We start from the raw sequence: 25,777 nt of genomic DNA, 5'->3' as shown, positions 1-25,777 counted from the left end.
GGTCTGTGGACTGACCTCCTGGTCCTGTGGGAGATGATTGAGGAAAGAGAGGAAATAGTGAGGGACCTGGGGGGCGCGGCCCCATTTTTATTTTTGTTAAGAAGGCCTGGTGAGACCAAGGGTTGTTCATCGTGAAGAACCGGTTGGCTGGGGCCTTCCACTCCACCCTTAAAACGCCGCTGTTTTATTTACATTCTTAACCAAGAGTGTGTACTTTTTTAACTTAAAAAGAGGCACGCTCATTTGTGGACTATCCAAGTAGATAATATAGTTTGGAGTTGGGGGTGGACTAGGGGACCCTGAAGTATGCATTGGGGTGGGAGATTGGGAAGGCGGGGCTTCACATATTCCTGGCGACTCCTTAGGAGGCCACCACGAGGAGCAGGGGAGCAGGGCCCGGGCCTGAGGACCCGCTGCAGCCTTCACCTGCAACCTCTCCCGACCCAACCCCACCCTAGTCGCTGCCCTCCCGGCTTTGCTCAGAGAGACTCCAGAGTCTGTGGAGGCGGGGCTCCCCAGGCCCCGCCCAGGCCCCGCCCCCGTGCCCCGGGCAGCCGCGCTCCCGGCCTCCAGGCTGCGCTCGAAGCCTCCCGCCCCGCCCCCCCGCGCGTGACCTCGGCCCCGCCCCCGCGAGCCCCCGCCCCGCCCCCCACCCCTTGCCCCCAGCTCCTCTGTCACTTCCTGATTCCCGCTTCCTGCTTCCCAGAGACTGGGATCCGGAGCCGCCCGAGGCCGGTGCCACAGTCCCTGGCGCCCCCGGTGAGCGCAGCGGGCTGGGGCTGGGGGTGCAGGCAGGGGGACTGGGGCGGAGCCACGGGGTTGGAGGGGGTGGGTGGCGGATCCCAGGAGCCCTCCCCCTCCGCGGCGCCCCACCCTCAGTCCCACCTCTCCTTGGCCGCCCACCCTCTCTCCTCCGGGGCCGGGGTCTCTGGAAGTTGGGCTCCTGGTTCACCTTGGACCCCGGTCCGAGGCGGCTCTGGGATGCTCTGCGCTGGGAGCGCCGTCCCGACCCCCGCCCAGTCCCGCCAGACCCCTGAGTTGGCCTGGGGCTCCCTGCACGTTCTTGCGTGCACTGCACATTCCCTGGGACTCAGAGCTGGGGCCTAGCGCGGCCCCACAGCGGAGACCGTCCCTGCCTCCTCTGTCCATCCTCCCTGTCACCCGGCCTCCAGATCCCCGGCAGAAAGGAGCCTGCTGGGAACTGACTGGGAACCGCGGAGTTGCTGAGCTTGCTCTGGCTTCTGCCCCTCCCACCTCCCCCCCACCACACACAAACACCAGAGCCAGGAGGGGGGCCCAGAGGGTCCTGCGAAGCCCCTCAGAACTCAACAGTGCCGGCATTTCCCCCTTTACCCTGGGGGCGGGCAGCCAGGATCTGCTCCTGTGACCCCATTCTGTAGGGGGACACTGAGAGCCTGGCCGGTTATAATGACTAGGCCTCAGTGGTGTCGTCTCCCCCTCCTTTCAGGTACCCCTGGGGGGGTGGAGGTTGTCAGGCTGGATGGGAGCTTACCAGGTCTCTCCTTCCCGCAGACATGTCCTTCCGAAAAGTGGTTCGGCAGAGCAAATTCCGGCATGTGTTTGGGCAGCCGGTCAAGAATGACCAGTGTTATGAGGACATCCGAGTGTCCCGTGTCACCTGGGACAGCACCTTCTGCGCTGTCAACCCCAAGTTCCTGGCAGTGATTGTGGAGGCCAGTGGTGGAGGCGCCTTCCTGGTGCTCCCTCTAAACAAGGTGGGGCCCATCAGGGCTGGGGGCAGGACTGGAGGCGGCCTGGCCACTCACTCACTCCGTGTCCCTTATCTCGCCCATCCCCACACTGCCCCCCACACTGCCGGGAAGGTGTCATAATCCAGATTTACTGCCCTAGAGGTGTTAGCACAGATAAAGGCTTTTATTGCCACAGAGTCATTTGCAGAGGCCACACACCTTTCCTGCTCACCTGGTGATGCCCATGAAGCAGAGTCGGGCCAGGAAGAGGCAGAGTCACAGCAGGAATGACACCTGTGGGCTGGGCCGGGCACCTCATTCCTGCTCCATGGAGGGGAACACAAGCTCTGGGAGGGACAGAGCCTGGGGGCCTTGGATCCTCCTTGACCATCTCCCTCGTGCCCACAGACGGGCCGCATTGACAAGGCCTACCCAACGGTGTGTGGGCACACGGGACCTGTCCTGGACATCGACTGGTGTCCTCACAATGATGAAGTCATTGCCAGCGGCTCGGAGGACTGCACCGTCATGGTGAGCTGTGGGGCTCTGATGGGACTGGGGTCACACGTATGGTTCCAGGCTGCGGGAGGCAGGGCAGAGCAGGGGCATCAGCTGGTGGCCTCGCCCCTCCCACAGGTGTGGCAGATCCCAGAGAATGGGCTGGCCTCCCCACTGACAGAGCCCGTGGTGGTGCTGGAGGGGCACACCAAGCGAGTGGGCATCGTCACCTGGCACCCGACGGCCCGCAATGTGCTGCTCAGCGCAGGTCTGCACCTCTCCCCTGCCCCCGCCCCTCCACACACACCCTCCCCCAGACCCATCTGACAAAAGGGAAAGCTGAGGCCCACAGCGGGCAAGAGGCTGGGTCCGGTCCCAGGAGGGTGGTCGAAGGGGACCGTGGGCTGATGGCCGCCTGCCTGGCAGGCTGTGACAATGTGGTGCTCATCTGGAACGTGGGCACGGCGGAGGAGCTGTACCGCCTGGACAGCCTGCACCCCGACCTCATCTACAATGTCAGCTGGAACCGCAACGGCAGCCTCTTCTGCTCCGCCTGCAAGGACAAGAGCGTGCGCATCATCGACCCCCGCCGGGGCATCCTGGTGTCGGTACGTGGGCCTAGAGGGTGAGGATGGCAATGGACAGGCCAAGGGGCTCTGTTGGGGCACTGCACTGACCACTCTGTCCCCCTGACAGGAGCGGGAGAAGGCTCACGAGGGCGCCCGGCCCATGCGGGCCATCTTCCTGGCGGATGGCAAGGTGTTCACCACCGGCTTCAGCCGCATGAGCGAGCGGCAGCTGGCGCTCTGGGACCCAGTGAGTGGCCATGCCCTGCCTGAGGGGGCAGGCTTGAGACAGGTCCCACCCTGGGCAAGGAGATCAGGGGTCACCGTGGAGAGGCCTGTGGTTCCCGGGTTCTCAGCCTGGCCCCTGAGGCTCTCAGGACCCGGAGCCCTGCCGCCTTCCCTCCTTTGCTTGCCTGTTTCCACCCAGCAGCCCTTCCAGGCCCAATGCAGAGCCCCTCCTCCAGGAAGCCTCCCAGCGCTTCCCTGAAGTGCTCCATGCACAGCCCTACACTTCTGTATCATGACCTCCAGGGTCCCCTGAGACAGGGGCTGGTGCTCCTGTGTGGCGGGGACTCTCAGCACTCGCTCAGACACCTGGGAGTTGTCTAAAGGCCTAGAGTAGGCTGGGAGCAGAGGGGCCGGGCGGGCCTGGCGGGGCACACCATGCGGGTAGTCTTAGAGGTGGGAGAGAACCCACTGGCCTGGTAGGGCTATGCTGGCTGCTGTGCAAGGTAGGCAGAGGGAAGGTTCTGGCTTGGCCTGACTGCCCCCTACCCCCACGTGCCAGGAGAACCTCGAGGAACCAATGGCCCTGCAGGAGCTGGACTCGAGCAACGGGGCTCTGCTGCCCTTTTACGACCCTGACACCAGCGTGGTCTACGTCTGTGGCAAGGTAGGGCTGGGCAGGCTCGTGGGGCAGCGGGGAGGGGTGCCCGAGCGCTGAAACCTGCCCCCTCCCACCCCACAGGGCGATTCCAGCATCCGGTACTTTGAGATCACAGATGAGCCCCCCTACATCCACTTCCTGAACACGTTCACCAGCAAGGAGCCCCAGAGGGGCATGGGCAGCATGCCCAAGAGGGGCCTGGAGGTCAGCAAGTGCGAGATCGCCCGGTAAGAGAGGCCACCAAGGCAGCTAGCTGTGGGGGAGGTGGGTGGCCTGAGGGGCAGGGGCCAGGCCATGGCATCAGGGTGAGAGGTCAGATTATAAGAGGCTTCCAGAAGGCCCCAGGGTCAGGGGTCAGTCTCTGGAAGGTGCTAGAGTGAGGCCTGGAAGTGGAGAGTGGAGGAAGCCAGGAGGGCTGCTGGGAAGATTCCACCCGCAGCTCCTTCCTCTCCCTTTCCAGATTCTACAAACTGCACGAGCGCAAGTGCGAGCCTATTGTCATGACTGTGCCAAGAAAGGTGAGGCCACCCCATTCCCCTGTCCACCCGCTCCCTCCTCTAGCAAACAGGCCACTCAGGGGTGACCCGGGTGAGGCCTGTGAATGGAATATGGCAGAGTATGGGTACAGTCAGTGAGCTGGACAGACACCAGCTGTGTTGGGCTGTGTTGCGCAGGGGGCAAGCTGGGATGAGACGCAGGGTGAGCTGAGGCCCCGCCCTGGACAAGCCTCAAGGAGACAGCTCTGGAGGTCTCCCTGTAGGAAGCCAGCTGACGACACAGCTGGTGCAGGGCCCTCCAGGGGTGGGCAGTAGGCCAGGCGAAGGGCACAGAGGTGGGAATGGAGAGGGACAGGGAGTCCGGCTGCAGTGGAGGCCCCCGTGGAGAGGGGATCAGGCCACATGTGGCTGGGCCTCAGATGCCCAGCCAAGAGCCTTGGACGTGCTTCATCCTTCTGCAGCCAGCGTTTGCTGAGCGCACCATTCAGCGTGCCAAGCGCGTCCCAGGGAGCCCAGCTGCGAACAAGGCTCACAGGGCTGCCCCAGGTGCTCACAGTCGTGGGCACAGCTGTGGCTCCCAGAGTCCCACCAGGCCCCCTAGCTGGCGCTGCTTAGGAAGGCTGGGGAAGGCTTCAGAGGGATGGCAGTGTGCGGAAGGGAAGTGAAGGGCAAGTTTTCAGTTTCGAAACGTGACTTGGGGCCAGGCCACTGGAGAACGGGTTGACAGGGTGCAGGCCCGGAGGCCAGGAGAGTGAAAAGGTCCAGACGAGAGGACCGTGACGGTGTCCCTTCAGCTGATCCAGACCTCCCCCACCCTCTGCCCAGTCGGACCTCTTCCAGGATGACCTGTACCCTGATACGGCCGGGCCCGAGGCGGCCCTGGAGGCAGAGGAGTGGGTGAGCGGGCGCGACGCCGACCCCATCCTCATCTCCCTGCGGGAGGCCTACGTGCCCAGCAAACAGCGGGACCTGAAGGTCAGCCGGCGGAACGTGTTGTCTGACAGCCGGCCTGCTGTGGCCCCGGGCTCCGCGCGCCTGGCGGCCTCCACACCTGCCACCTCCACCCATACGACTGCCCCCAGCAGCAGCCTCGCTGGGGCCGGGGTACGTGCCGCACAGGGTGAGGTGGTTTGGGGAAGCCCTGTGTGCGGTGTGCCTGAGCCATCTGCCGGCCCTCTCTGAGCTTCAGGCCCCTGCCTGGTGGTAGGTTTGGGGAGGGCTGCAGCTCTGTGACCCCTGACCCCCCCCAATGTCCCTGCAGGAGGCTGGGAAACTGGAGGAGGTGATGCGGGAGCTGCGGGCACTGAGAGCGCTGGTCAAGGAGCAAGGGGAGCGCATCGGCCGCCTGGAGGAGCAGCTGGGCCGCATGGAGAATGGGGACGCCTAGGACCATAGGCCCAGTGGATGCCACGCCCCCTCACCTCCTCCTCCTCCACCCACTTCTCACTCAGCCTCTGCTGGCAGGCCACACCGATGGCTGGCTGCCCCCTGCCCCCTGCCCCCTGCCGAGGGCCTCTGGGGCAGGCTTGGGGCCAGCCCACACCCTGATCCATCCTGTGGGCCAGGCTGGAGCCACCGCCTGGCTTTTGTCTTTGTTACTGTGGAGGATTTTTGTACCAAGGCGAGCTTATGTGAGGGACCCTCTCTCCACACGCCCACCCGCCCCCTGCTCCCTCCCGGAGGAGTGGGAGGGATGGGCTCTATATTTTCATTCCAAATAAAATTCACTTTCTAAAAGCCAGGTTTGCCACTCTACTGCAAAGGTGGGGCTGGGAGAGGAAGTCGAAGTGGAGACAGGTGAGGCCCGCAGGGGTCTTGTCTGGGAGAAAGGCTGGGGCCGTGAGCATCCCCTACAGCCATAGCTTCCCTGAATTCTGCCAGGAAGGAGCTGAGGCAGAAGACATGTGGGAATCTCTAGGGCCGTGTCCCACTTTGAGCTGGGTGCCCAGTCCCTCCTCTCGGAGGCCTGGTCACAGAGCCCAGAGCACCAACCTCGCCCAGTGAGACCTGTGAGGCTCTGGCGTGGGTCAGGGTGGTCTGGAGAAGCCCAAGGTCCCCCAGGGGCCTATGGCAGCGAGGTTCTGGGTTGGGTGTTACAGGCAGGAAGCGGAAGCGTCGGGTCAAGTAACCCCTAGCTGCAGTTGAGCGCGAGAGCACATTTCTCACTCTGCACAACCAGAGCTGGAGGTGGGCGCCCGGCGCTGAGAGGCCCGCAGACTGATGGTGAGCGCTGCAGCCCGCTGGGGCCTTGGGGTGGGGGGGGTGACAGGAGGTCAGGGCTGGAATGTCTGGACCTGGGAGCTAAGGAAGGATTCCCCCTACTGGGGTCCGGGGCAAAAGAAACCAGTTGGGGCAGAGGCGAGAGCCAGGTTGGGCATGGGGCAGAAGCTGGGCCTCCCTGGGACTCAGGATGTGGTCCCATGTGCCCCACTCCAGGCCCAGCCCCACTTCGAGACCCCTGATAGACCCTCACCTGTTCCGCTGCTCGTGAGCTGGGACTAGGGCACAGCCCCATTTGCATCCCTGCAGCCTGGGCGGACAGCCTGCGAGGGGTGTCTTGCTTGTGCCTCAGCACCCCTCCCCCCACACACCCCCACCTGCCTCGTTCCGACCGCAGGCTTCCTCTGGCAGCTGCACCCGCCTCCCTCAGCCCAAGGCCCCCAGGGACGCAAAGTTGAATTGAACGGAAACACTGCAGCTGGGGCAGCAGTGGAGCAGTCCCCAGGGGCTGGGAGGGACAGGAGTCCGAGGGGCCCAGCCAAGTGGAGGCTAAACGCTTGTCATGGGTTTGGTTCCTCCATCCAGGGCCTCAGGAAGAGCCAGCCCCAACACCTGCCTTGCAGGCTCCCCCACCCCGCTGGCAGAGATTTGACAGCCAATGTTTATTGAGCACCTACTATGCATCTGGTTGAGCCAGACAGATCCCTCTCTTCCTGCAGCTGATTCTGGTCCAGGGAGATAAAACAGTAAACCCAATACACAGCAGCTTATCTACTGGGTTGGGGTGGGGAGGAGTAGAGCTAGGCTGGGTGGGGCTGTAGGAGAAAGGTCAGGGTGGTGACCCAGGCCCGGCTGGCCTCACTGCTGTGCTCTGAGCTGAGGTGAGCAGGTAAGCCATGTGGCTGGGAGGAAGAAGTCAGATGGAACACTCCAGGCAGGGGCCCCCTGCTCAAGCGGGCTTATAAGGAGCAGTGGGAGGGAGGGAAGCGGCCACATCTCACAGGGCCTTGTTGACTAAGGACTTGGGCTTTCCGTTTGTCCCCATTTTGCCCAAAAGGCAATGGAGGTCCCAGTCACCCAGCCTGCCCACGGCCTGGTCCCCAGCCCAGGTGGTGAGCCCCCGTCTGTCTCCCCACAGGACCTGCCCTGTGCCCTAGGGCTTGGGACACTGCTGGCCCTGCCGGGGGTCCTGGGCTCAGGCGGCAGTCCCAAGGACAGTGCGGGCTCCAGCTCTGTCACTGTTGTCCTGCTGCTGCTGCTGCTCCTACTGCTGGTCACGGGCCTGGCCCTGGCCTGGTGCCGCCTCAGCCGCGACTCGGGGGGCTACTATCACCCAGCGCGCCTGGGCGCCGCACTCTGGGGCCGTACCCGCCGCTTGCTCTGGGCCAGCCCTCCGGGCCGCTGGCTTCGGGCCCGGGCTGAGCCAGGGTCACCAGATGAGGACCCCGAGTGGCAGAATGAGCAGGACGTAGAAAACAACTATAGCCTGGATGGGGACCGGGACGAGGCGGAGCCCCAGGGAGAGGAGCAGCAGTGTGGAGAGCAGCCCCGCCCACGGCAGGGCCCAGAACCCGGGCAGGAAGCACACGACGGCGACGCCGAAGCCGGCCTGGGCCTCAGCTCCCAGGGGCCAGAGGGCTCGGCAGGCAGTGCCGAGGCCCTGCTCAGCGACCTGCACGCCTTTGCCGGCAGCGCGGCCTGGGACGACAGTGCTGCGGCAGCCGGGGGCCAGGGCCTGCACGTCACTGCGCTGTAGGGCCAGCCCTGGGCCACGCTCCCGTCACCGTGCCTCCGCTTCCCCAGCCGCCGTGACTGGACGCAGCCTGCCCTGGACCCACTGTCACCCACATCCCCACACGGAGAACTTCAGACTGTCACTCTGCTCCCCCCAGTGCTGTCCCCAAAGCTGTACATCCCCACTCCCTCCAGGAAGGACCACCCGTTCCCAGGGGCGTTGGGCAGCCCTCTCAAATAAAACCCCTCCAGCCCCGTGGTTCTGGATCCTGTAGTGACCCTTCATCCCCAAGCAGGGGCTCCTCAGGCACAACCCCACCCACTCCAGTCCCCAGAGGCCAAAGGAGGAGCCAAGTCAGTGCCATGATGCGATACTTTAATTCTGCAAGGGCACAGCTCCGCTGCAGCAGCCCCTCACGCTCATGATTCAGGGGCACAGCCACCCCCAGCAGAGACACATGCTCTCACACACTCACTCCAGTACCCCGGGACACTCCCCGATCTCTGGGACTGCCCCAGGGTCCCACTGTCCTCACAGCCTGCAGGGAAGGGCCCCAATAGCTGTCTTCATCCCTACTCGGCCTGCTAGCGCCCAGGGCGCCCGCGACCCCTCTTAGACTTCTTGGTCCCCGAGGGGGGTTGGATGGGGAGAGGGGCAGTGCTCGAGGGTGGTGGCGGCGGCAGGAGAGGAGGTAAAGGGGGCTCCATGGGCTCCGGTGGGCCAGGGCTAGGCCGGAACCCCTCAAAGGGCGACAACTTCAGGGGGCTGCAGGGGAAACCAAGGCAGAGTCTTCACCTACTGGCACCAGGGCGGGCAGGTGGGCTGACTTCCCCAGCTGCCTGGGTGCCCACCCACCCCAGGGCTGCTGGCAGAGCCAGAGCTGGAACTGATCTCCTGCCCGCCTCTGCCCTGAGGTACCGACCTGATGGGGGTCCGGGGGCTGCTGTTGAGGCGTCTGGGGGAGCGCAGTTTGGGCTGAAAGTTGAAGCCCTCTCTGATGCTGTCCAGGACGGAGGGCGCCACGTATGTGAAGCCCTGGCGGGTAGAGGGGGGGCCGGGGTGCTCAGCACGCACCACTCCTCAGTCACGATCCCCGCACGTGTCCCCAGAACCACTGGGCCCCCAGACCTCACCAGGAAGGCCTGGTTGGCGCTCTCACTGAGGGCCGTGTCGTCTGGGCTGTCCACTGGCGTCTGCCGTGTGAAGCGGGTGTCAAACTGGCTCACGTCGTCCTCTGACTGCTGTGGGCAGACCCGAGCTGGGGGGGGTCAGGGGGCATCCAAGGCAGGGGTCCTCCACCCGCCTCTGGGCCAGTGGGACCTCCACTCACCAGACAGGGCCGGAAAGGGGGGTCCACGCGGCGGGCCAGGAGATCATCCCAATTAATGTGCCGAAAAAAGGGGTGCCTCTGTGGGTACAGTGCCCCCAAACATGCCACCAGTTCACCCCCCCTTGGCTCCCTCAGGAACTCTCTGCCCGAACAGCCCCACCCCCTCGTGGTGACCCCAGACCCACCTGCACATCGGCAGCGTCCCCGGGGCCGCCCCCGATCCGCTGGCTGGGATTCCGCTTCAGAAACTGCAGAACAAGGGCAGAGGGTGAGGGTCTGGGGGACGGGTACTGCCTCGCGTGTCCCCCATGTTCCTAGGGGCTGGCTGGAGTGCGGGATACGGGGAGAGAGAAGGCCTCTGGAGTGTGGTTTCCACTGACACTCCAGGTCTCCCGGGATTCGGTCCAATGTCCCATGTCCCATGAAGCCTTCACCAAGGCACGTGGTTGCCGCATCACCCCAGGGCGCTGTGGTGAGTGCCATTTCGCATAGGTGCCTCCCTCCCGTGCCCTTTGACGGACAGCTCATCATGAAGTTTGCAGATTGGGATTTAGACTAGACTTTTCCGGGTCAGTGGCTGCTCTGTCACAGCTAAGCCCCAAGTTCCATGTCTGGGACCCCAAACCCAGTGCTCCTCCATCCCAAAGGCACAGTACACAGCAGGGGTGGCTCTGGCTCGCCACAATCCAGAGACACTCAGAGACTCATGCAGGGCTTGGGAGAAGAGACGACGGCCACCTTTTTGACGAGGTCGCGGGCATCCGGGGTGAGGTACGGGGGCAGCACCAGCTTCCCTTTGATGATCTTGTCCATGGTCTTCTTCCGGTTCTCTGCAGTGAAGGGTGGCTGGAGGGGGGTGGAGGGTAAAAGGAGCCTTGTGGGCCTCCCACCGGCACTGCCCCTGCCCTGAGCGGGAGACCGCCTCCCGCCCCCACTCCTGCCCTCCTGAGGAGGCTGGACTTGCCGATCCAGTGAGCATGTCGTACATCAGGGCCCCCAGGCTCCACCAGTCCACCGCCCGGTTGTGGCCACTGCGCACCAGAATCTCAGGGGCCCTGGGGGCCAGGTGGAACCGTCAGTTGGGCCGGGCCCTTCCTGGCTATCCTCCCCACCCCTGGGCCCAGCCAGCTGCAGCTGCCCCTTACATGTACTCAATGGTGCCACAGAAGGTGTGGGTGACAGCGCCCTCGTGAATCGACTCCTTGCAGAGTCCGAAGTCCGTCAGTTTGATGTGGCCTGAGAAGAACGTTGGCGGTCAGGGTCCTAGGCCACCCCGCAGGCCATCTGCCCTCCCACAAGATGTCCACTCGGGAGCTGCAGCCGCACATGTGCGCACCCTGGCTGTTGAGCATGATGTTCTCTGGTTTGAGGTCCCGGTAGATGATGCCTTGGGAGTGGAGGTGGCCCAGGGCCAGTGTGATCTCTGCTAGGTAGAAACTGCAGAGACAGGACAGGGTGAAGGCGAGGGTGCCCCGGGAGCACCCCCTTCCCGGAGAGAGGCAGGAGGTAACACCCACCAGGCCGTGTCTTCCAGGAAGATGCCCTCTCGCTCAAGATGTGTGAAGAGCTCGCCGCCTGCAACTCAAACACGTCAGCAGCTGTGTGCTGGAACCAAGCTCCTTTGCTCTCCAAGTCTTGGTTTCTTCTTGGGGAGAGTGGGGCTCGTATTTCCCGCCCTACCTGCCTCACAGAGCTGCCGTGGGGGTTCAATTCAATTCAGCAAACATCTACCGACGCCTACTCGGTGCCTGGCCCTGTGCTGGGTGAAGCTGGGGACACAGAGATGAAGAGACCCAGCCATTGCCCTCAGGATGCTCAGTCTAGTGAGGAGACAGACACGCACACAATGGCTCTAATAGGCCAAACCGAGACCACAGCTTCGAGAGCTTAACCCAAAAAATCTCACAGAGGAGACAAAGGAAGATAAAATTAACCCCAAAGTGAGGGGACAGAAGTCTGTGGCAGTGATGGGACTTCAAGGGGATGCTGAGATGGAGCCCAGGGAATGGCACTCACAGGGCCCACCTGGTACAGACGGGGTCGGGGGAAAAGCGGGCCTGGACTGCTCCATGGCGAACAGGAAGCCACGCTTTTTCTGGGCAGTTACAGGGAGCCATGAATTCTGAGCAGTGCTGGGAACAATGCCACCCTCTGAGACGACCCTGGGAGGGAGTGGGGACACTAGGAGATGGTGAGTCTAAGTTAAGGAGCAACTGTGCCTCTCCCCTTCCCCCAAGAGAGTGGAGAGGATGCAGGACACTGTAGAGAATGACCCGGCTGGATCTGGGACCTGACTGGATGCAGGACACGCAGGAGAGAGGGACAGGACATGAAGAAAATGGATAAAACCACCCTCTAGACTTCTATACAAACTCCCACCATTCCCATCCACCCCCACCCAACACAGGTGAGGGACACAATAGGTGCGGGACAGACATTTGCTGAATGAATGAATGGACAGACAGATGGATGGCCCCCTAGCCATCTACACGCCACATTTCCCAGGCCTCCCCAGAGCGCCCAGTGCTTCCAGTGCTGGCTCCTTGGCCCCACCCATGCCCCTGGCCAGACGGGCACTCATACCACTGAGGCACTCGAGGATGAGGTAGAGTTTGCCACCAGTCTGGAAGGCGTAGGCCAGTTCCACAATGAAGGGGTGCTTCACGGACTCTAGAATGTTCCGCTCAGCCCGTGTGTGTGCCGTGTCCTTGGCGTTGCGCACAATTTTGGCCTGGAGAGGCAGGGATAGGTTAGAAGGTGGGCACTCAGGGCTCCTTCTGTCCCTCCAGCCATCATCCTTCAGTCACCCTCTATCACTCCAATGTATTTCTCCATAATTCTGCTGCTATCAGCAATCATTCTTGTCAAGGACTGGCTTGTCCTCTAGCATTTCTCAACCTTGGCACTACTGACATCTTGGGCAGCTAATTCTTTGCTGTAGGGGGCTGTCCTGTGCACTGCAGGATATTTAGTAGCAGCCCTGGCCTCTGTGCACCGGATATCAGCAGCACCCTAGTTGTGATGCTAAAATGTATACAGGTGTTGCCAAATGTCCCCTGGGAGGCAAAACTCTCCATGGTTGAGAATTACTGCAAACAACACAGTCATGCCCCACATAATGACATTTTAGTCAACAACGAACCGCATATACAACGGTGGTCCCACAAGATTATAATGGAGCTGAAAATTCCTATCCTCTGGTGACGGCATAAAGTCCTAGAGCAACGCATTCCTCATGTGTTTGTGTGATGCTGACGCCAAAAACCTCCTGGGCTGCCAGTCGTATAAAAGTATGGCGCATACAGTTACGCAGGGTACACAATACTCGATAACGATAATAGATGACTGCCACTGGCTTACCTATGGGCTACATTTTTTATCTCTATTTTAAAGTATATTCTTTTTACTTATAAAAAAGAACGTGCTGGAAAACAGTGTGCTGTTACGCCAGCAGCAGCCTCATACTTCTCGTGTTTGCTGTGCCTCCCGATGACACCATTCTCTTACACAGGATTTAATCTTGTGTTGTTTCGCACACCGAGACGCTTTCCATGCTGGTAGCCCAGGAGCAGTAGGCTCTACCGCACAACCCAGGTATACGGCAAGCCAGACCACCCAGGTTTGTGTAAGTGTGCTCTGTGATGTTCGCACGACGAAACTGCCTGACTACGCATTTCTCGGAATCTATGCCCTCGTTAAGTGGCACATGACTGTAATTACGATTGACGATAAACCAGCAAATGCCCAATACAGGGACCATGTCCTCTGCTATGCTCACTGCTGTCTTCCCAAAGCCTGGTGTAGGGCGTCGGGAATGGCAGCCACTCGGTGAAGATCTGTGGCCGAGGGAGTGACTCACCTTCCTCAGGACTTTCATGGCGTATATTTTGCCCAAGTTGCTGCCCTGCACCTTTCGCACCTGGAACACCTGTAGGGCAGGGAAGACAGGATCAACTTCCCCCTCCACATCCCATCTTCAAAAAGCCCCACCCTGAAGCTCTGGCATCTGGATGAGAGGCCTAGGCCCACCCAAGGGTGGGGCAGTAAACAGTTCAAGTCTGATTCTGAGAGGATCTGCCTTTCTCTCCTTTGTGTTTTCGCCTCTGGGCTCTATCAGAGGCTCTGCTGATTTATAAATGGAATTTGTCTTGAGAACCCTTTGCTGAAGCAAGGCTGAGGCTGTGAGGCCGGGGAGGCAGGAGGGAGGGCCAGTACCTTGCCATAGCCCCCCTTGCCCAGCACACGCAGCAGCTCAAAGCAGTGGGGTCCAATGCGCTCAGGGCCCAGGTTCACACTGGTCTCAGTGAGCTCCACCTCTTCATAGTGTCCCACAGGCCTGTGGACACAGGAAGTTAAAAGAGACAAGGATCCATACTCCCCAGACCCCCTTCCCCAGCCCATTCCCTCCTCCCCCAACACGACCCTCACTCACTCCAGGCCAGCAGCCCTCAACTCGGCAAGGGGACACACGTCCTGTGAGAAACCGAGGGGTAAGAGGCGAGGGAGGTGCCAGGATCCCTCCCGCACAAGCTGGACTGCTTGGCCCGGGAGAGGAAGGGGTCAGAAATGGGAACTGGCAGGCGATGGGCCATGACTGGGGAGGAGAAGCCAAGGGCAGAAAAGGGAGAAAGAATCAGGGGAAGGGCTGGGGTCCTGGAAGACAGGTCGGGGTGAGGCTGGGGTCAGAGCTTAATAGGGGTCGGGATCTGAGAAAGACCGGGGACTGCAAGAGCGGAGCCCACTCTAGGTCGGCGGAGCCCACTCTAGGTCGGCGGAGGCGAGGCGATCGCATCGCCAGGGTGATGGGGATGGCTCCGGGATCGAGCTTCGCCCGAGCGGCTCACTCACCGCGGGGCTGAACTCTGGCTCGCCCTCGCCCTCGCTGCCTTCCTCCGTCTCCAGGTCCAGGTCAAACACCGCCGCCATGGCGGCGCCCGCCTCGCGGGCCCCTCGCCCGGGAGACCTGGCCGCGTTGTGACTGACAGCCCGGGCCCAAAACGGAACGTTATCATTCCGCGACGGCGGCCGCGCGCGCCGATGACGCAAGAAGCGTCGCCCTCCTTCCAGGGGCCGCTTAGCCTGGCGAGGCGAAAACATGGCGCCCGTCGCAAGGCCTCTCGGAAGTTGTAGTCCCAGAGGGCCGGGGTTCCCAAACCTACGGAACCCTTTTTTGGCGAGACCTTCGGTCTTCCCAGCACAGTAACCGGCGAGCGGGAGCGGAGAGGGGCGGCTGGGAAGCGCCCATGTTGGCTCTTGGGAGAGTTTGAGTTTGGATGGAGCAGAGTCGGAAGCGCATACAGATGAGTGTAAATGCAATCCCCAGCCCTGTTGAACTCTGTGCTGCCGGCTGGATGGTAAGAGGCAGGCCGTGTCTCCTGGTTGCCCCTGAAAGGGAGGCAACTGCATCAGGGTCTCCCTTACATGCCTCCATGCTCGAGGATTCTGCAGGTTAGGGCATTCACTCAGTGTTTGTTCCGCACCCAGCTCGCCCCAAAAGATCTGTGTCTCATCGATCCATCTGTTAACATGGACTTGTGCTGGAGTTTGCTCGGTTGCCAACTTAAGCACATTTAGTAATCCAGTTACCTGGTACAGAATAAGCGCTTAATAAAACTTCATTAAAAGAACGAATGAACACACCAAACCGGGTCTGCGACTTTAAATTTGGGCATGGATTTTTGTTGGGTGGGGCTCTGCGGGGATTGAATTTGGGCCAGACCAGGCCTTGAATGAGTAGATATGAACTCAGATGGGCAGACATTAGGGGTCTCCAGGCTGGAGGAGGGTTATCTGGTTGGATGTGGCTCTCTGGTCGTAATTCCGCCCTCAGATCCTCAGGTTTGGGTCCTGGTGTGGGTGCCCCTGGCAGGCCCCCACCAAAGGTCAACCCAAAGGCCTGGCCAGTGTGATGGTCATCCTTACCTCTAGATACCACAGGTATCCTCTAGCTACCTCCCCCTCCTCCCTTCCCCAGCCCCCAACCTTACTGAGCCTGAGAGGTATCATCCCAGTTGCAAGAACCTGTCCCAGACTCTGGACATTTCCATAGACCTTAAGCCTTTATTTGAAGAGGGACACTTATGGAGCTGTCCACAGCTCCTGTGCCGCACAGAGGGACGAATTCTGAAAGCAGCCTCCCCTGACTTAGGAAAGGCGTGCAGACTCTCCTCTGCTGGTGCTGGTTAGGTGTGCCAAAGGCCAAAGCACCAAAGCTTGGTGGAGATACGTGGTGCATGGGAGGGGCGTGTTCACACGTCTCAGGACCACGTATGAATGAGGGCGGGGAGGTGAGCAGGGCCTAGAAGCTGAGTGGGCATGTAAGACTTAGTAAAAGCAGAAACTCGGACCCTACGTCTTGTTCCTCAACCTTCCATCCACTGTGATATGAACTTGGGGCAATGGTTTTGTCCTCTTTGAGCCTGTTTCCTCATCTGTAGAATGGGGCAATCGTGTCTACCTAGAGGGGAGACGATTACTGCTGATCCCAGGTCACCTGTTTCTACTGCTCAGGCCAAACGAGGCAGGAGGCGTGCTGCCGAAAGTTGTCAGCAGGCTCTAGAACCATCCTGAAATATGTTAAATGAGGGGACGAGAGTTAAGAGGACATCAGATTTAGTCTCAGGTTGTCTTGGGATTTGTCGAAGGCCAGGGGCCTGCCGGGTTCTCTCCTCCTGTAGGTGGCGGAGACACTTGGAGAGGTGTGGAGGACGGACCGGATTTGGGTCCACTCCTGCCTCCCTGGGGGTGGGGTGGGGAGATACGTGTGTGGTATGTGCGGCTGTCGTCGATTCTCCATGGCTAGAGTCCTGGGGCAGCTGTGGGCTGGACTGGGGACTTTGGGAGGGCAGGAGATACTTTTATGGCCCTTGAGCCCAGGGGAGTCTTGGTGTCAAAATGGCTCTGCCACTCTGGAACAGACCTGAGGCCTTGGAGTGGGGTGGGCTGGGCCAGGACTGAGGCAGGGCCATGGGAAGAGGCAGAGAGAGCATCAGGTGGCAGAAGGCACCACAGTCCCCCCCTCCAGCACTCTACCCCTTTCTCCTAGCTCCAGTGCTATTTGAAGTGGGACAGGAAGTGGGCAACGGGGTAGTGGGGCCCGTCGATGCCCAGGCCCTGGCAGAGGCCCAGCAGGCGCAGGCGGGCCTCGGCTGGGCTGGGCCCAGCGCAGGCCACATTGCAGTAGGGCTCCTCGTACTCACTAGGCACCAGGGCCTCCTCTAAAGATAGAAATAGGTTGAAGCGCAGCAGGCCGCCATCATGAAGAGCCTGCAGAGCCTCTTGACTGGCTGTGGAACTCAGCACCTGCAGGTGCTGGGACACCAGGCACATGACCCCCACCAAGTGGCCACGGGCCCGTGGGTGGGCAGGCAAGGCGGGCCGAAGCCTGCAGGCTACCATAGCAGCAGCCAGCAGCAGGTCCACACCGTAGAGCTCGAGGATCCAGTCTCGAAGGTAGAAGCCGCCCATGCGGGGATTGATCTCGATGAGCCGTGGCCCAGCCCTGGTCAGCTTGAGCTCCACATTGAAGACGCCATCCAGCAGCCCGCAGCCCAGGCAACAGCGGAAGGCTGCCTGCACCAGCTGCGCCTCCTGCTCCGGTGCCAGCCCGGTGGGCATGCAGGCTGCCGTCTCAGTGAAGCCAGGCAGCCGCGTGGGGCCATTGTCAGAGACAAAGGCAGCCAGCAGTTGACCACCAAACACCACCAGGTCCACATCGTGTTCGGTGCCTTCAACGAACTCCATCAGCAGCATGGCATTGCCCCAGCCCAGCCCAATGCCAGGGTGATCGGCCTCACCTTGCAGATCTCGGACAATCCGAGAAAAATGCTCGTGGCACTGTGGTGCATCCTCCACCAGCCGCACGCCCACCGCGCCCGCCCCAAACTCCAGCTTCATGACGCCTGGCAGAGGCACCTGGCGTACAGCCCTTTCCACATCAGCCTCACTCTCCAGTGAGCAACAAGGCACAGCATGGAGGGAGGGCGAGGGCCAGGGTGGGCCTTGGCGGCACAACAGGTGCAGCTGAGTGCGGCTCTTCTGTTTGGCCAGGCGCATGGCGGCCGGGGGACTGCAGGGCAGACCCAGCTCCTGGCAGAGCAAGGCTGTGAGCACCAGGCAGTCATCCCAGTAGGAGAAGCAGCCATCTAGCTGCAGACCACGTGCCCGCACCAGCTCTGCCAGCAACCGTGCATTCTCCTCATCCTTCCGGTGCTCTGTCACATCAAAGTGGATGAAGGTCTGCACGAGCTGGGATGCAAAGTGGTTGGGGTCTGACTCCACCAGGTGCAGCTGCAGAAACCACAGGGAGGGCAACACACCCAGATCAGCTGTGCTGGGCGCTGGGGAGACAGATGATGAGGCCCAGAAGGTGGTCTTGGCCCTCGGGGGAGATGAGTTCACCAGTACTAGGTGCTCAAAAAATATCTGTTGATGACTGGATAACAAAAGTGCAGAGATGAAACACCTAACCCGGCCTGGAGGGGAGGGAAGGCATCCTGAAGGAGGCGATGCTTACGCTGGGAGCTGAGTAAGAGCCAGCCAGCGGAAAGATGGAGGGAGGAGAGAAGCAGGTAGGTGAGCTCATTTCCACAGGCAGCCTCACTCTGGCCAGGGCTTGGGACGTGGGACAGGTAGTCTAGCGTCTTGGTCATTATTCACCCAATGTGTTCTGATCCTGGGAGATGCCCACGGAGGAATCCAGTGGGGTCCCACACCCTCAAAGCTCACTGCCCACTGAGGGGACACAGACACAAAGCAGCTGGTACTCAGGGCAGAGGCAGCCCCTGAAGAGGGAGAGGAGGGTGGCTGTCTGCACTGTAACACTTGGCGGCATGAGGAGCGAAGAGACATTCCAGGTGGAGAATACAGTGCGCAAGGCAGGGAGCGAAGGGGCCTAGGAATGGCGGGAGGAGCGGGTTGCCAAGGGGGTGTTGTATTGTAGGAGAGCGGGGAGGAGGCCACTGTAGTAGACGGGGCCAGGAAGAGACTAGATATTTGGCCTCCGTTTTCTTATCTATTCAATGGGAATAGGAATGTCTACTCTGCCTAAATGGCTCCAGATTCTGTAGTGTAAGGCCACTGCTGTGAACTTGATTCAGGATCTGTAAGCTGCTCCCAGCACCCACTGTTGTGCCCTCAGGATTCAACCTCAAAAGGAAGGACCTGCTCTTTCTGCAGGATAGGGCCAGGCTTCTTAGCCTGGCATTCGAAGCCCGGGTTCTGGCACTAATTCTGAACACTGCCCCGCCACCCCACCCCACCCCCGCCCGCGCCCCGTCTCCAGCCCGTCTACCCCGGGCTCCTCTTACACCAGGCGAGGACAGCATTGGACGAGCGACCAGAATTTACACTTCTAACCTGGTAGGGGCTGTGGGGCTGCGGGGCTACGCCTGGGATCTGGTGCCCCCAGCGAGACCGCCCCCCGCAAGTCCCGCCCCAAAGCCCACCCAACCGCGCGCCCCCCGCAGGCCCCGCCTCCACCACGCAGGCGTGAGCCTGGCCCCGCCCCGCGCCCCGCCCACCTTGAGCCCGTAGTCGCGAGCCGCCTCCCACACGAACTTCTTGCTGAAGCCGCCCCCGCCGACCACCAGGAGCTGCTTGCCCTCCATGAGGCACCGTGCCGAGCGCCGCAGCATGGTCTCCACCAGCGGCGCGGCTGCCGCTGCCTCCTCGGCCGCCAGCCCCGCGCGCGGGGCGGCCCAGAGCCCCTCGATCACGCCGCACGCTTCCAGGCAGAGGCCGCCGTTCAGCTCCAAGGCCACGGGAGTCAGCGCGCCACCCGCCACCGTCAGTGCGAAGTCCACGCCTGGGCCGGGCGGGGGGCGCGGGCTCAGCGCGGGCCGCCCTCGGGTCTCGCTCTCTGGCCCCCAGCCTCGGTCCCGGGCCGCCCGTACTCACCGAGGAAGTCAGTGCAGGCCTGGCGCCCGCCGCGCTGCTCAGCGCTCAGACCGGCCTCCAGGGCCAGCACAGCGGCCAGCGCAGCCTCGGCCGCCGCCTTGACGCTCCGGCGCACGACCGCCACTTGCGCCGCCTCACCCAGTCCGCACTGGGCCAGCGCCACCTCCAGCGTCCGCGGCAAAGAGTTCTGGTGCCGTAGAGGCCGGTCCCCACGGCCCACGGCGCACACCACCTGGGCAGGGTGTGGCTCAGGGGGCTGGCCCTGGGAGGAGCCCTCCCAGGACCACCCCCCACACCATGCACACCTGCCCCTGTGTCAAGATCCAGGCCAGACTCTTCTGGAGGTGCGAGAGGCCCTCTTCTCCAGTGTGACTTACACGGGTCCCTAGACCCCTGAGGGATTCTGCCCAGGCTTTCAGGCCCAGCTGGGGGCTCCAAGCTCCTGCAGCCCTGCGGGCCTGTGCCACCTTGGTGTGCCCCAGCCCTGGATCTCCTCGAGGGCGGGGCTGAGTCTCTTCCTCTCAGCTTGGCCTACAGCTGTGCACCTAGGAGGGTCCCCAAGTCTCCCGGGCTTCCGCCCTAGCTTGGGGTATCAGGCAGGGCTCCTGATGTGGGAGGGGTGCAGGAAAGCTAGGAGGGGAGGGGAAAAGTGTCAGACCCTGGAGCCCTCCTAGAGGCAACCCATTTTCTCCCTCAAAGATCCTGTCCTCTCTCTGCTCAGGGACCCTCAGCTCAGTGGGGCTGGACCGGGGTATGGCAACGGGGTCATGACCTGAACCTGGGCCACGCTCACCTTGCTCAACAGGGGCCTGTCGCCCTGTGTCCGACACACCACAGCACAGATCCGCACAGCCAGCTCTGGGCCAGGTGGAGGACTGCCTAGGGGAAGATGGTGAGGCCTGAGCCCAGCACAGAAGAGCCAGGAAGCTGAGCCAAGTTCCTACCGCTGGCCTGCCCAGGCGGCTCTCACCTGGGAAGGGCATCTGGGCAGGTAGGCACACAGCCTCCACCACGACACTCTCCTCCTCCTCCAGTTTCTCCAGCAATGCTAGCACTGTGTCAGCCACCATGCCCACCTCTGCTCGTGGCCGCAGACGCAACGCCTGCCGCCCCCGCCAGCGCCAGCTGCTGAGCTTGATGGCCACCTGCAACAGGAAGGGGAAGGGGCCTCCTCACCACCCCACGTACCTGTGGGACGGGATGTCATACCATAGGAGCAATGAGTAAACTGAGGTAGGAAGGCGGGGGATTGCCACAGAGAGATGGGGCAGCAGTAGGGCTCCAAAGCGGGACAATTTCCCAGCAGGACTTGGTAACCACCCACGCATCCTGTCCTCCTGGCATCTGCACAGACCTTGGGGACAGCAGCCTGTTACCTGCAGGGCATCACCCAGGGCCTCAGAGTGCAGAAAGGCCCCGACTTCCTCCTTCACCAGTGTCTCCTGGCCCTCTTTGCCACTCAGCTCCACCAGCCTCAGTCCTGGGCTGGCATCCCCTCCCTGCAGCAGTGCTGGTGGCTTGTAGGTGAAAGCCAGGGTAGCTGGCACAGCCACGCCACCCTGCTGGGCCAGCAATTGCCTTGTCAGCAGCCGATCCTCCAGCAGCCGGGCCAACTCGGCCGAGGCTCCTGTAGGGCAGGTGAGGTCACGGGCAAGCTCAGCTGCCTCCCGACCCCAGCCAGACCCCGGTCTCAGGCCCGCCAGGAAGTAGGTGGCGCGGCGTGGGGGAACAAAGTCATCCAGGAACGTCAGGCCCCCTGGGTGGAAGCTCACTGCCTTGGAGACCAGTAGGGCCGCCTCGCCTGGCTGTCCCGGCGCTGGCACCTTCGTCAGCCAAGCGGGGGACAGGCAAAGAAGCATGTTTCCTGTGGGCACAGCAGGGAGAGTTGCTGGCCAGGGAAGGCTTCATGCCCCCCCCATGTGCTCCACCTCCGGCCAGGGCCCCTGGGTAGTGGGGAACAGCTGCTCCCAGAACCCACCCCCACTTAGAGCATGGCAGCTGGTCCAATGGAATGCAGCCAGTTGCCAGGCTTGGCGGGTATTTTGGGATGTGACTGGTCCAAGGCAGGGCTGCCCTTTCTGTGGGAGGGGGTGGGGGAACTTGGGCACACACTCACCCGGACTCTGGACCCCAGCCTCCAGCAGCACAGACAGAAAGGTGCTGGGGGATCCCAGAATGCACAAGGTCACCTCTGCCCCAGGGAAGCCTCGGGGGAAGAGAACAATGCTAAACTCACCCGGGGCTCCCCTTGCCCTTGCCGACTTTCCGCCCCTTTCCCAGCCCCATGCCCCTTCCGGGTATGGATAAGAAGTCGGGGACAGAGGGGAAGCTGGAGGGGGAAGGGGAAGCTGCTGCCCATCCCCACCCCGGGAGGCTGGCTTCCTTCTCTCTGCAGCTGGTTCAAAAGGCTCTGGAGGCTGGGTGACTGGAGAACTGAGTTCTAGCCTGAGCTCTGCCACTGGCTTTCTGTGGGACTGTTGGCCCCTGTGCAGTGGGAGGGGGAGTCTCTGGGCCTTGGTTTCCCAGTCCATACGATGGGACCAAGGCTATGATTTTTTTTTCAAGTATTCTAGCCTTGAATTCTCCATCCACACAAAATCTTTGGTGACCACCTGATATGTAAAACGGGTAAACTGGGGGAGGAGTCTTGGGTGCCAACCGCTAGCTGCCCCTACAGCAGCTCCCAAGACACTTCTAAGAAGCTTTGAATCCACAGAACATGGGCTGCAAACCCATGGGCCAGATCTTCCGGGGTGGAGGGAAGCCTTGATCTCTGACTTCGACTGGTACCCGAGACCCTTGGAAGCAATGCCTGCCTCCTGAAGTTGGCTGGCTTATCTCCCTGGCTTCAGTCCTAGCCAGAGGCTGGGGGAAGGGGCTGACCTCCACAGGGACCGGAAGCAAGCTGGGCTGTGGGCACCTCCCTCCCCCCAGGAGAGCCCCCTCCATAGAGCCCTCAGGCACCTGTGCGGGGCACCTGGCTGCGGTCCTGGGTCTCCGGAAGGCCAGCTTGCTGCAGACAGCTCTGCAGGAGGCTGTAGTAGTAGACAGTCCAGGCCCGGGCCTCCGCCCCCTCGGGGCAGCCCTTGCAGTCCAGGCCCACGTCCTGGCGCCAGGAGCCAGGGAAGTAACCTGGGGGCGGCGGGCCAGAGCCTCCTCCCCATGGGCCCTCCTCTTCCTCCAGGTCCTTGGAGCCCAGGGAGCAGGGCCACTCCAGACCCAGCGGATCTAGGGAGAGCTGGGGGCGGGGGGGCAGAGTGGTAGGTGTTGGGCAGGGCGGCCAAGGGGTACATTGAGTCACCAAGGATATAAGCCTAACCTCGGGTTACGTTCAGGCAGACCCTGTACCAAGAACCAGGAGAGGACGAGGCTGGATTGGGGAGTAAAGACCAGGACCGTGTAGGTGGGAGTGCTTTGTAAACTGTATGTGCTGTGTCCTGGGGGGTGGGGGCCGAAAGACGTGTGCTGCTGGCGGGATCACTGCCACCCCCTCCACGCAGGGGTCTGCCCTGGCTTGGTTCACAGAGGCAGAGGTTTTTGTTTTTTGTTTTTTAAGCAGCCCTGGCACCTAAAACAGCGCCTGGTACACTGTAGCTGCTCAATAAATGTTGACAGACGAATAAATGAACAAATGAACCAATCACTCTCAGTTTGCTGCTGATTTCTTTCTGGCCTTGGTGACCTATCTGCCATCATGGAGTTCTGCCAAGACCTGAATATGTAGGTGAATCTGTTCCTTGTCATCTCCAGGTCGGCCTCGAAGGCCTGTAGGCATTGGTAGGAGTGGAGCTGGAGCCCTTTTCAGATATTCTGAATCACAAAAATGCTTTCTTTGGATGACATCGTATGCACCTGCCCCTCTCTGAGGCTGGCTGACTCCCACAGGGGCTGCTCAGAGGCTCAGTGTGAACACAGGTGGGCCTGTCCTCCGGGGGCGGGGGGTGGGCAGGCTGGGCCACCTTGGGCAAGTTGTGAGGTTTCTTTGGACCTCGCGGGTGCCAGGTGCCTGCACTGTCCCGCCCTTGGGTGCTGATGAGGCTTGAACCAAGAGAATCACCTCGGTCACTGGGAGATAGTATGCTCCATGAGGCCAGGAGGGCAGAGGTCTGGACCTCAGACCTGGGCTTGAATCCCAGCTCGCCAGCGCCAAGCTCTGAGCCTCGGTGCCCTGCTTTAGAAGGCCAATTACCTTAGAGCCCAGACCGAGTTCATGGCTATGACCCCTACAATGGTGCTAGATGCATAGTAGGTGCTCAGTAAATGTTGCAGAATGAATGAATGCCTAAGGAGACCAACAGTGCCCACCTCCCAGGGCTGATGGGGAGAGACGGAGTGCCTGGCACCTAGCAGCTGCTTGTCCCATGGCACAGAATGGGGAGGCAAGGGAGGGCATATGCAGCTGGTTATGGGTGTGAGCTGTGTGCACAGGACAGCCCCCAGGGATAGGCTTCTGGGTGCCAGACGCTGCCTCCTGGACCCTCCCTCTTGTGGGAGACTCCGGCATTTGTGGGGAGGGACCAGAGGAGACTCACCATCTTACAGGTGGAGAGGCTGAGAGCCTGATGACAAAGACAGAGAGGGAGAGACGAGAAGGAAGGAGTCAGGGCAGCAGGGCAGCGGGGTCTCCGACCCCCCCCTCCACGGCCCAGCCCCTAAGACTTTGAGGGCGGAGAGGTGACCACCACAGTGTCTCTCTCTTGTTCCTGCCAGGAGGTATCCAAGGCTGCCCCACCCCCACCCCAAGGAGGCGGAGGGACTTTTGCACCCGGACCCATGGGTCCTGCACCGGGAGCTCACACATCATGGGGCGATGTGTGGGCTCCAGCCCCGCAGCTCTGGGAGGTCCTGGAACTCAGCCCTTCCAGCGGGGGGCGTGCCGGGTCCCCTCGTGGGTATGTGGAGGCGAGTAGTGTCGCGGGTCCCGCTGGGGGGCGCGGGCGCTCAAGGTTCCCGTGCTCTAGGCCCCTGCCCCCGCAGCCCCCCTCCCTGGCTCTCTCCGGGGCGCGGGCAGGAGCCGGGGTACCTGGCGGGCGGCAGAGGCGCGGTGAAGTTCGGCGGGCGGCACGGACCGGGTGAGGGCGCGGCGACGGGGGCGACACAGCGCGGGGCTGAGGCAGCGCCGCTTTATATAGAAGCGCCTGGGGCATGCCCAGTGCCAGGAAGGCGGCGCGGGCTCGCGGGCCACCGCCCGCCAGGGGACCCGCCCCGCCCCTCCCGCCGAAACCCGCCGCCAGTCAGGAGATCTGGAGTCCTGGGGGTGGAGAACATCCGACCCGCGAGAGGCCAGAGAGGGACAGAGGGACAGACGGGGCCTCGGCGACAGAGACTAAGTTGAATAGAGGGCCAGGTACCAATGGACAGAGATCGCCAGAGAGGGTCACAGACAGGGCTGTGGTAAAGAAATATAGATGGGGACAGGGACAGAGAAAGACAACTCTCAGAATCGAAGAGCTGGAAACAGGAGGGGGTGCGGGGGACGGGGGAGGGAAGAGCCGGGCGGACAGAGACTGGTACTAGGACCCGCCCTTGGGGGTGGGGTGGCCAGAAGAGGCCTGGGGCAAACAGTCCCGAGCCCTGCCCTTGGCTGGCGTCCTGGGCTCCCCAACACAGCCGGCCAGCAGCTGTCTGTCCCAGCCATGAGCTCTCTGCCCTGTGGCAGACTCTCTAGGAAAAGCTGTCTTAGGCAGGGGTCCCTGTACATTGCTGGGATCCCCTCCTCGCCTCTCCCAGCCCCTATCAGAGTAGTGACCACTCAGATGCCGCCCCCCCCCCCGCCCCCAAGGGCAGTCCCAGTTCCCCCGGAAACTCTCTGCCCTACAGGGAGCCAAGAGGGAAGGGGGTGGCCAGGCTGGGGAGTTCCAGTGGGTCTGAGCATGAGAAGGGGGGTCGTCTGCAGGATCTGTCCTGCCCATCAACACCCAGGTCAGCTGGACATGTTCAGTCTCCCCAAGACACACATCCTTACTCTCAGGTGTACCCACAGAAACACACCCCAAGAGATCTGGCTGTCAGCTCTCCTCACCCCAAGAAACATATCCAGAGACTCACACCCTCTACTCTAGTGTGTATCATATCAAGTGGCTTCCAATCCTAGCTCCAGCGTGGGACCTAGCTGGTCCCAACCTCACTTATTTCCTGCCTAAAATGGGGCTAGTTCCCATTTTACAGGGCTGTGAGGGTTGAGAACATCCGACCCGCAAGAGGCCAGAGAGAGACAGAGGGACAGACGGGGCCTCGGAGACAGAGACTAAGTTGAATAGAGGGCCAGGTACCAATGGACAGAGATCCATTGTGCCAGCACTCGACACATGCAGGTTATTGTCATGATTCCCCCACCTCATGTCCCCAAACTCAGACCATCTCCCTAGAGACCTCCTGGCTGTCCCTGTGAGCCTCCTGGGCTGGGGAGCATACTGAGGGGCCTGTGACACTTATG

General features: G+C 61.8%; 4 protein-coding genes across 13 annotated transcripts; 2 read left to right on the top strand and 2 right to left on the bottom strand.

Annotated features, from left to right (window-relative positions):
- The first annotated feature begins 655 nt into the window (after positions 1-655).
- CORO1B (coronin 1B) lies at positions 656-5,896 on the top strand. Its single transcript, XM_011381609.2, has 11 exons — positions 656-759; positions 1,534-1,736; positions 2,121-2,243; positions 2,349-2,478; positions 2,637-2,818; positions 2,907-3,026; positions 3,564-3,668; positions 3,744-3,889; positions 4,123-4,180; positions 4,985-5,263; positions 5,421-5,896. The coding sequence occupies exons 2-11, from the start codon at positions 1,536-1,538 to the stop codon at positions 5,544-5,546; spliced, it is 1,470 nt and encodes a 489-aa protein (XP_011379911.1). The 5' UTR covers positions 656-759; positions 1,534-1,535; the 3' UTR covers positions 5,547-5,896.
- A 194-nt stretch (positions 5,897-6,090) lies between these two features.
- On the top strand, positions 6,091-8,372 carry PTPRCAP (protein tyrosine phosphatase, receptor type C associated protein). Its single transcript, XM_011381608.2, has 2 exons — positions 6,091-6,382; positions 7,518-8,372. The coding sequence occupies exons 1-2, from the start codon at positions 6,380-6,382 to the stop codon at positions 8,133-8,135; spliced, it is 621 nt and encodes a 206-aa protein (XP_011379910.1). The 5' UTR covers positions 6,091-6,379; the 3' UTR covers positions 8,136-8,372.
- Positions 8,373-8,472: 100 nt separating this feature from the next.
- Positions 8,473-14,471, bottom strand: RPS6KB2 (ribosomal protein S6 kinase B2). Of its 4 annotated transcripts, XM_011381604.2 has the most exons (15): positions 14,293-14,454; positions 13,877-13,917; positions 13,660-13,780; positions 13,304-13,372; positions 12,028-12,175; positions 10,962-11,019; positions 10,781-10,881; positions 10,590-10,680; positions 10,409-10,499; positions 10,183-10,290; positions 9,630-9,692; positions 9,445-9,522; positions 9,248-9,355; positions 9,037-9,149; positions 8,473-8,879 (listed from the first exon to the last, which is right to left on the bottom strand). In XM_011381604.2, exons 1-15 carry the CDS (start codon positions 14,368-14,370, stop codon positions 8,699-8,701), a joined length of 1,449 nt encoding a protein of 482 aa, XP_011379906.1. In that variant the 5' UTR covers positions 14,371-14,454; the 3' UTR covers positions 8,473-8,698. The 4 variants fall into 4 exon arrangements, with proteins under 4 accessions (XP_011379906.1, XP_011379909.2, XP_011379905.1 ...); XM_011381607.2 differs by lacking the exon at positions 13,877-13,917 and having other exon boundaries at positions 14,293-14,471; XM_011381603.2 differs by having other exon boundaries at positions 9,445-9,692; positions 10,183-10,499; positions 14,293-14,458.
- A 1,013-nt stretch (positions 14,472-15,484) lies between these two features.
- On the bottom strand, positions 15,485-24,480 carry CARNS1 (carnosine synthase 1). 7 transcript variants are annotated; one of them, XM_011381600.2, is made up of 10 exons: positions 24,365-24,473; positions 23,874-23,900; positions 22,306-22,579; positions 21,458-21,547; positions 20,718-21,205; positions 20,312-20,486; positions 20,135-20,220; positions 19,342-19,573; positions 18,966-19,249; positions 15,485-17,733 (listed from the first exon to the last, which is right to left on the bottom strand). In XM_011381600.2, exons 2-10 carry the CDS (start codon positions 23,874-23,876, stop codon positions 16,498-16,500), a joined length of 2,868 nt encoding a protein of 955 aa, XP_011379902.1. In that variant the 5' UTR covers positions 23,877-23,900; positions 24,365-24,473; the 3' UTR covers positions 15,485-16,497. The 7 variants fall into 7 exon arrangements, with proteins under 7 accessions (XP_011379902.1, XP_011379904.1, XP_023379876.1 ...); XM_011381602.2 differs by lacking the exon at positions 22,306-22,579; XM_023524108.1 differs by lacking the exon at positions 23,874-23,900 and having other exon boundaries at positions 22,306-22,586; positions 24,368-24,455.
- Positions 24,481-25,777: the final 1,297 nt, after the last annotated feature.

This window comes from Pteropus vampyrus, unplaced genomic scaffold (assembly GCF_000151845.1).
Source record: "Pteropus vampyrus isolate Shadow unplaced genomic scaffold, Pvam_2.0 Scaffold446, whole genome shotgun sequence".
NCBI classification, from domain to species: Eukaryota; Metazoa; Chordata; class Mammalia; order Chiroptera; family Pteropodidae; genus Pteropus; species Pteropus vampyrus.
Note: the sequence above shows the minus strand (reverse complement) of the source record. Positions and strands in the feature narration are given on the sequence as shown.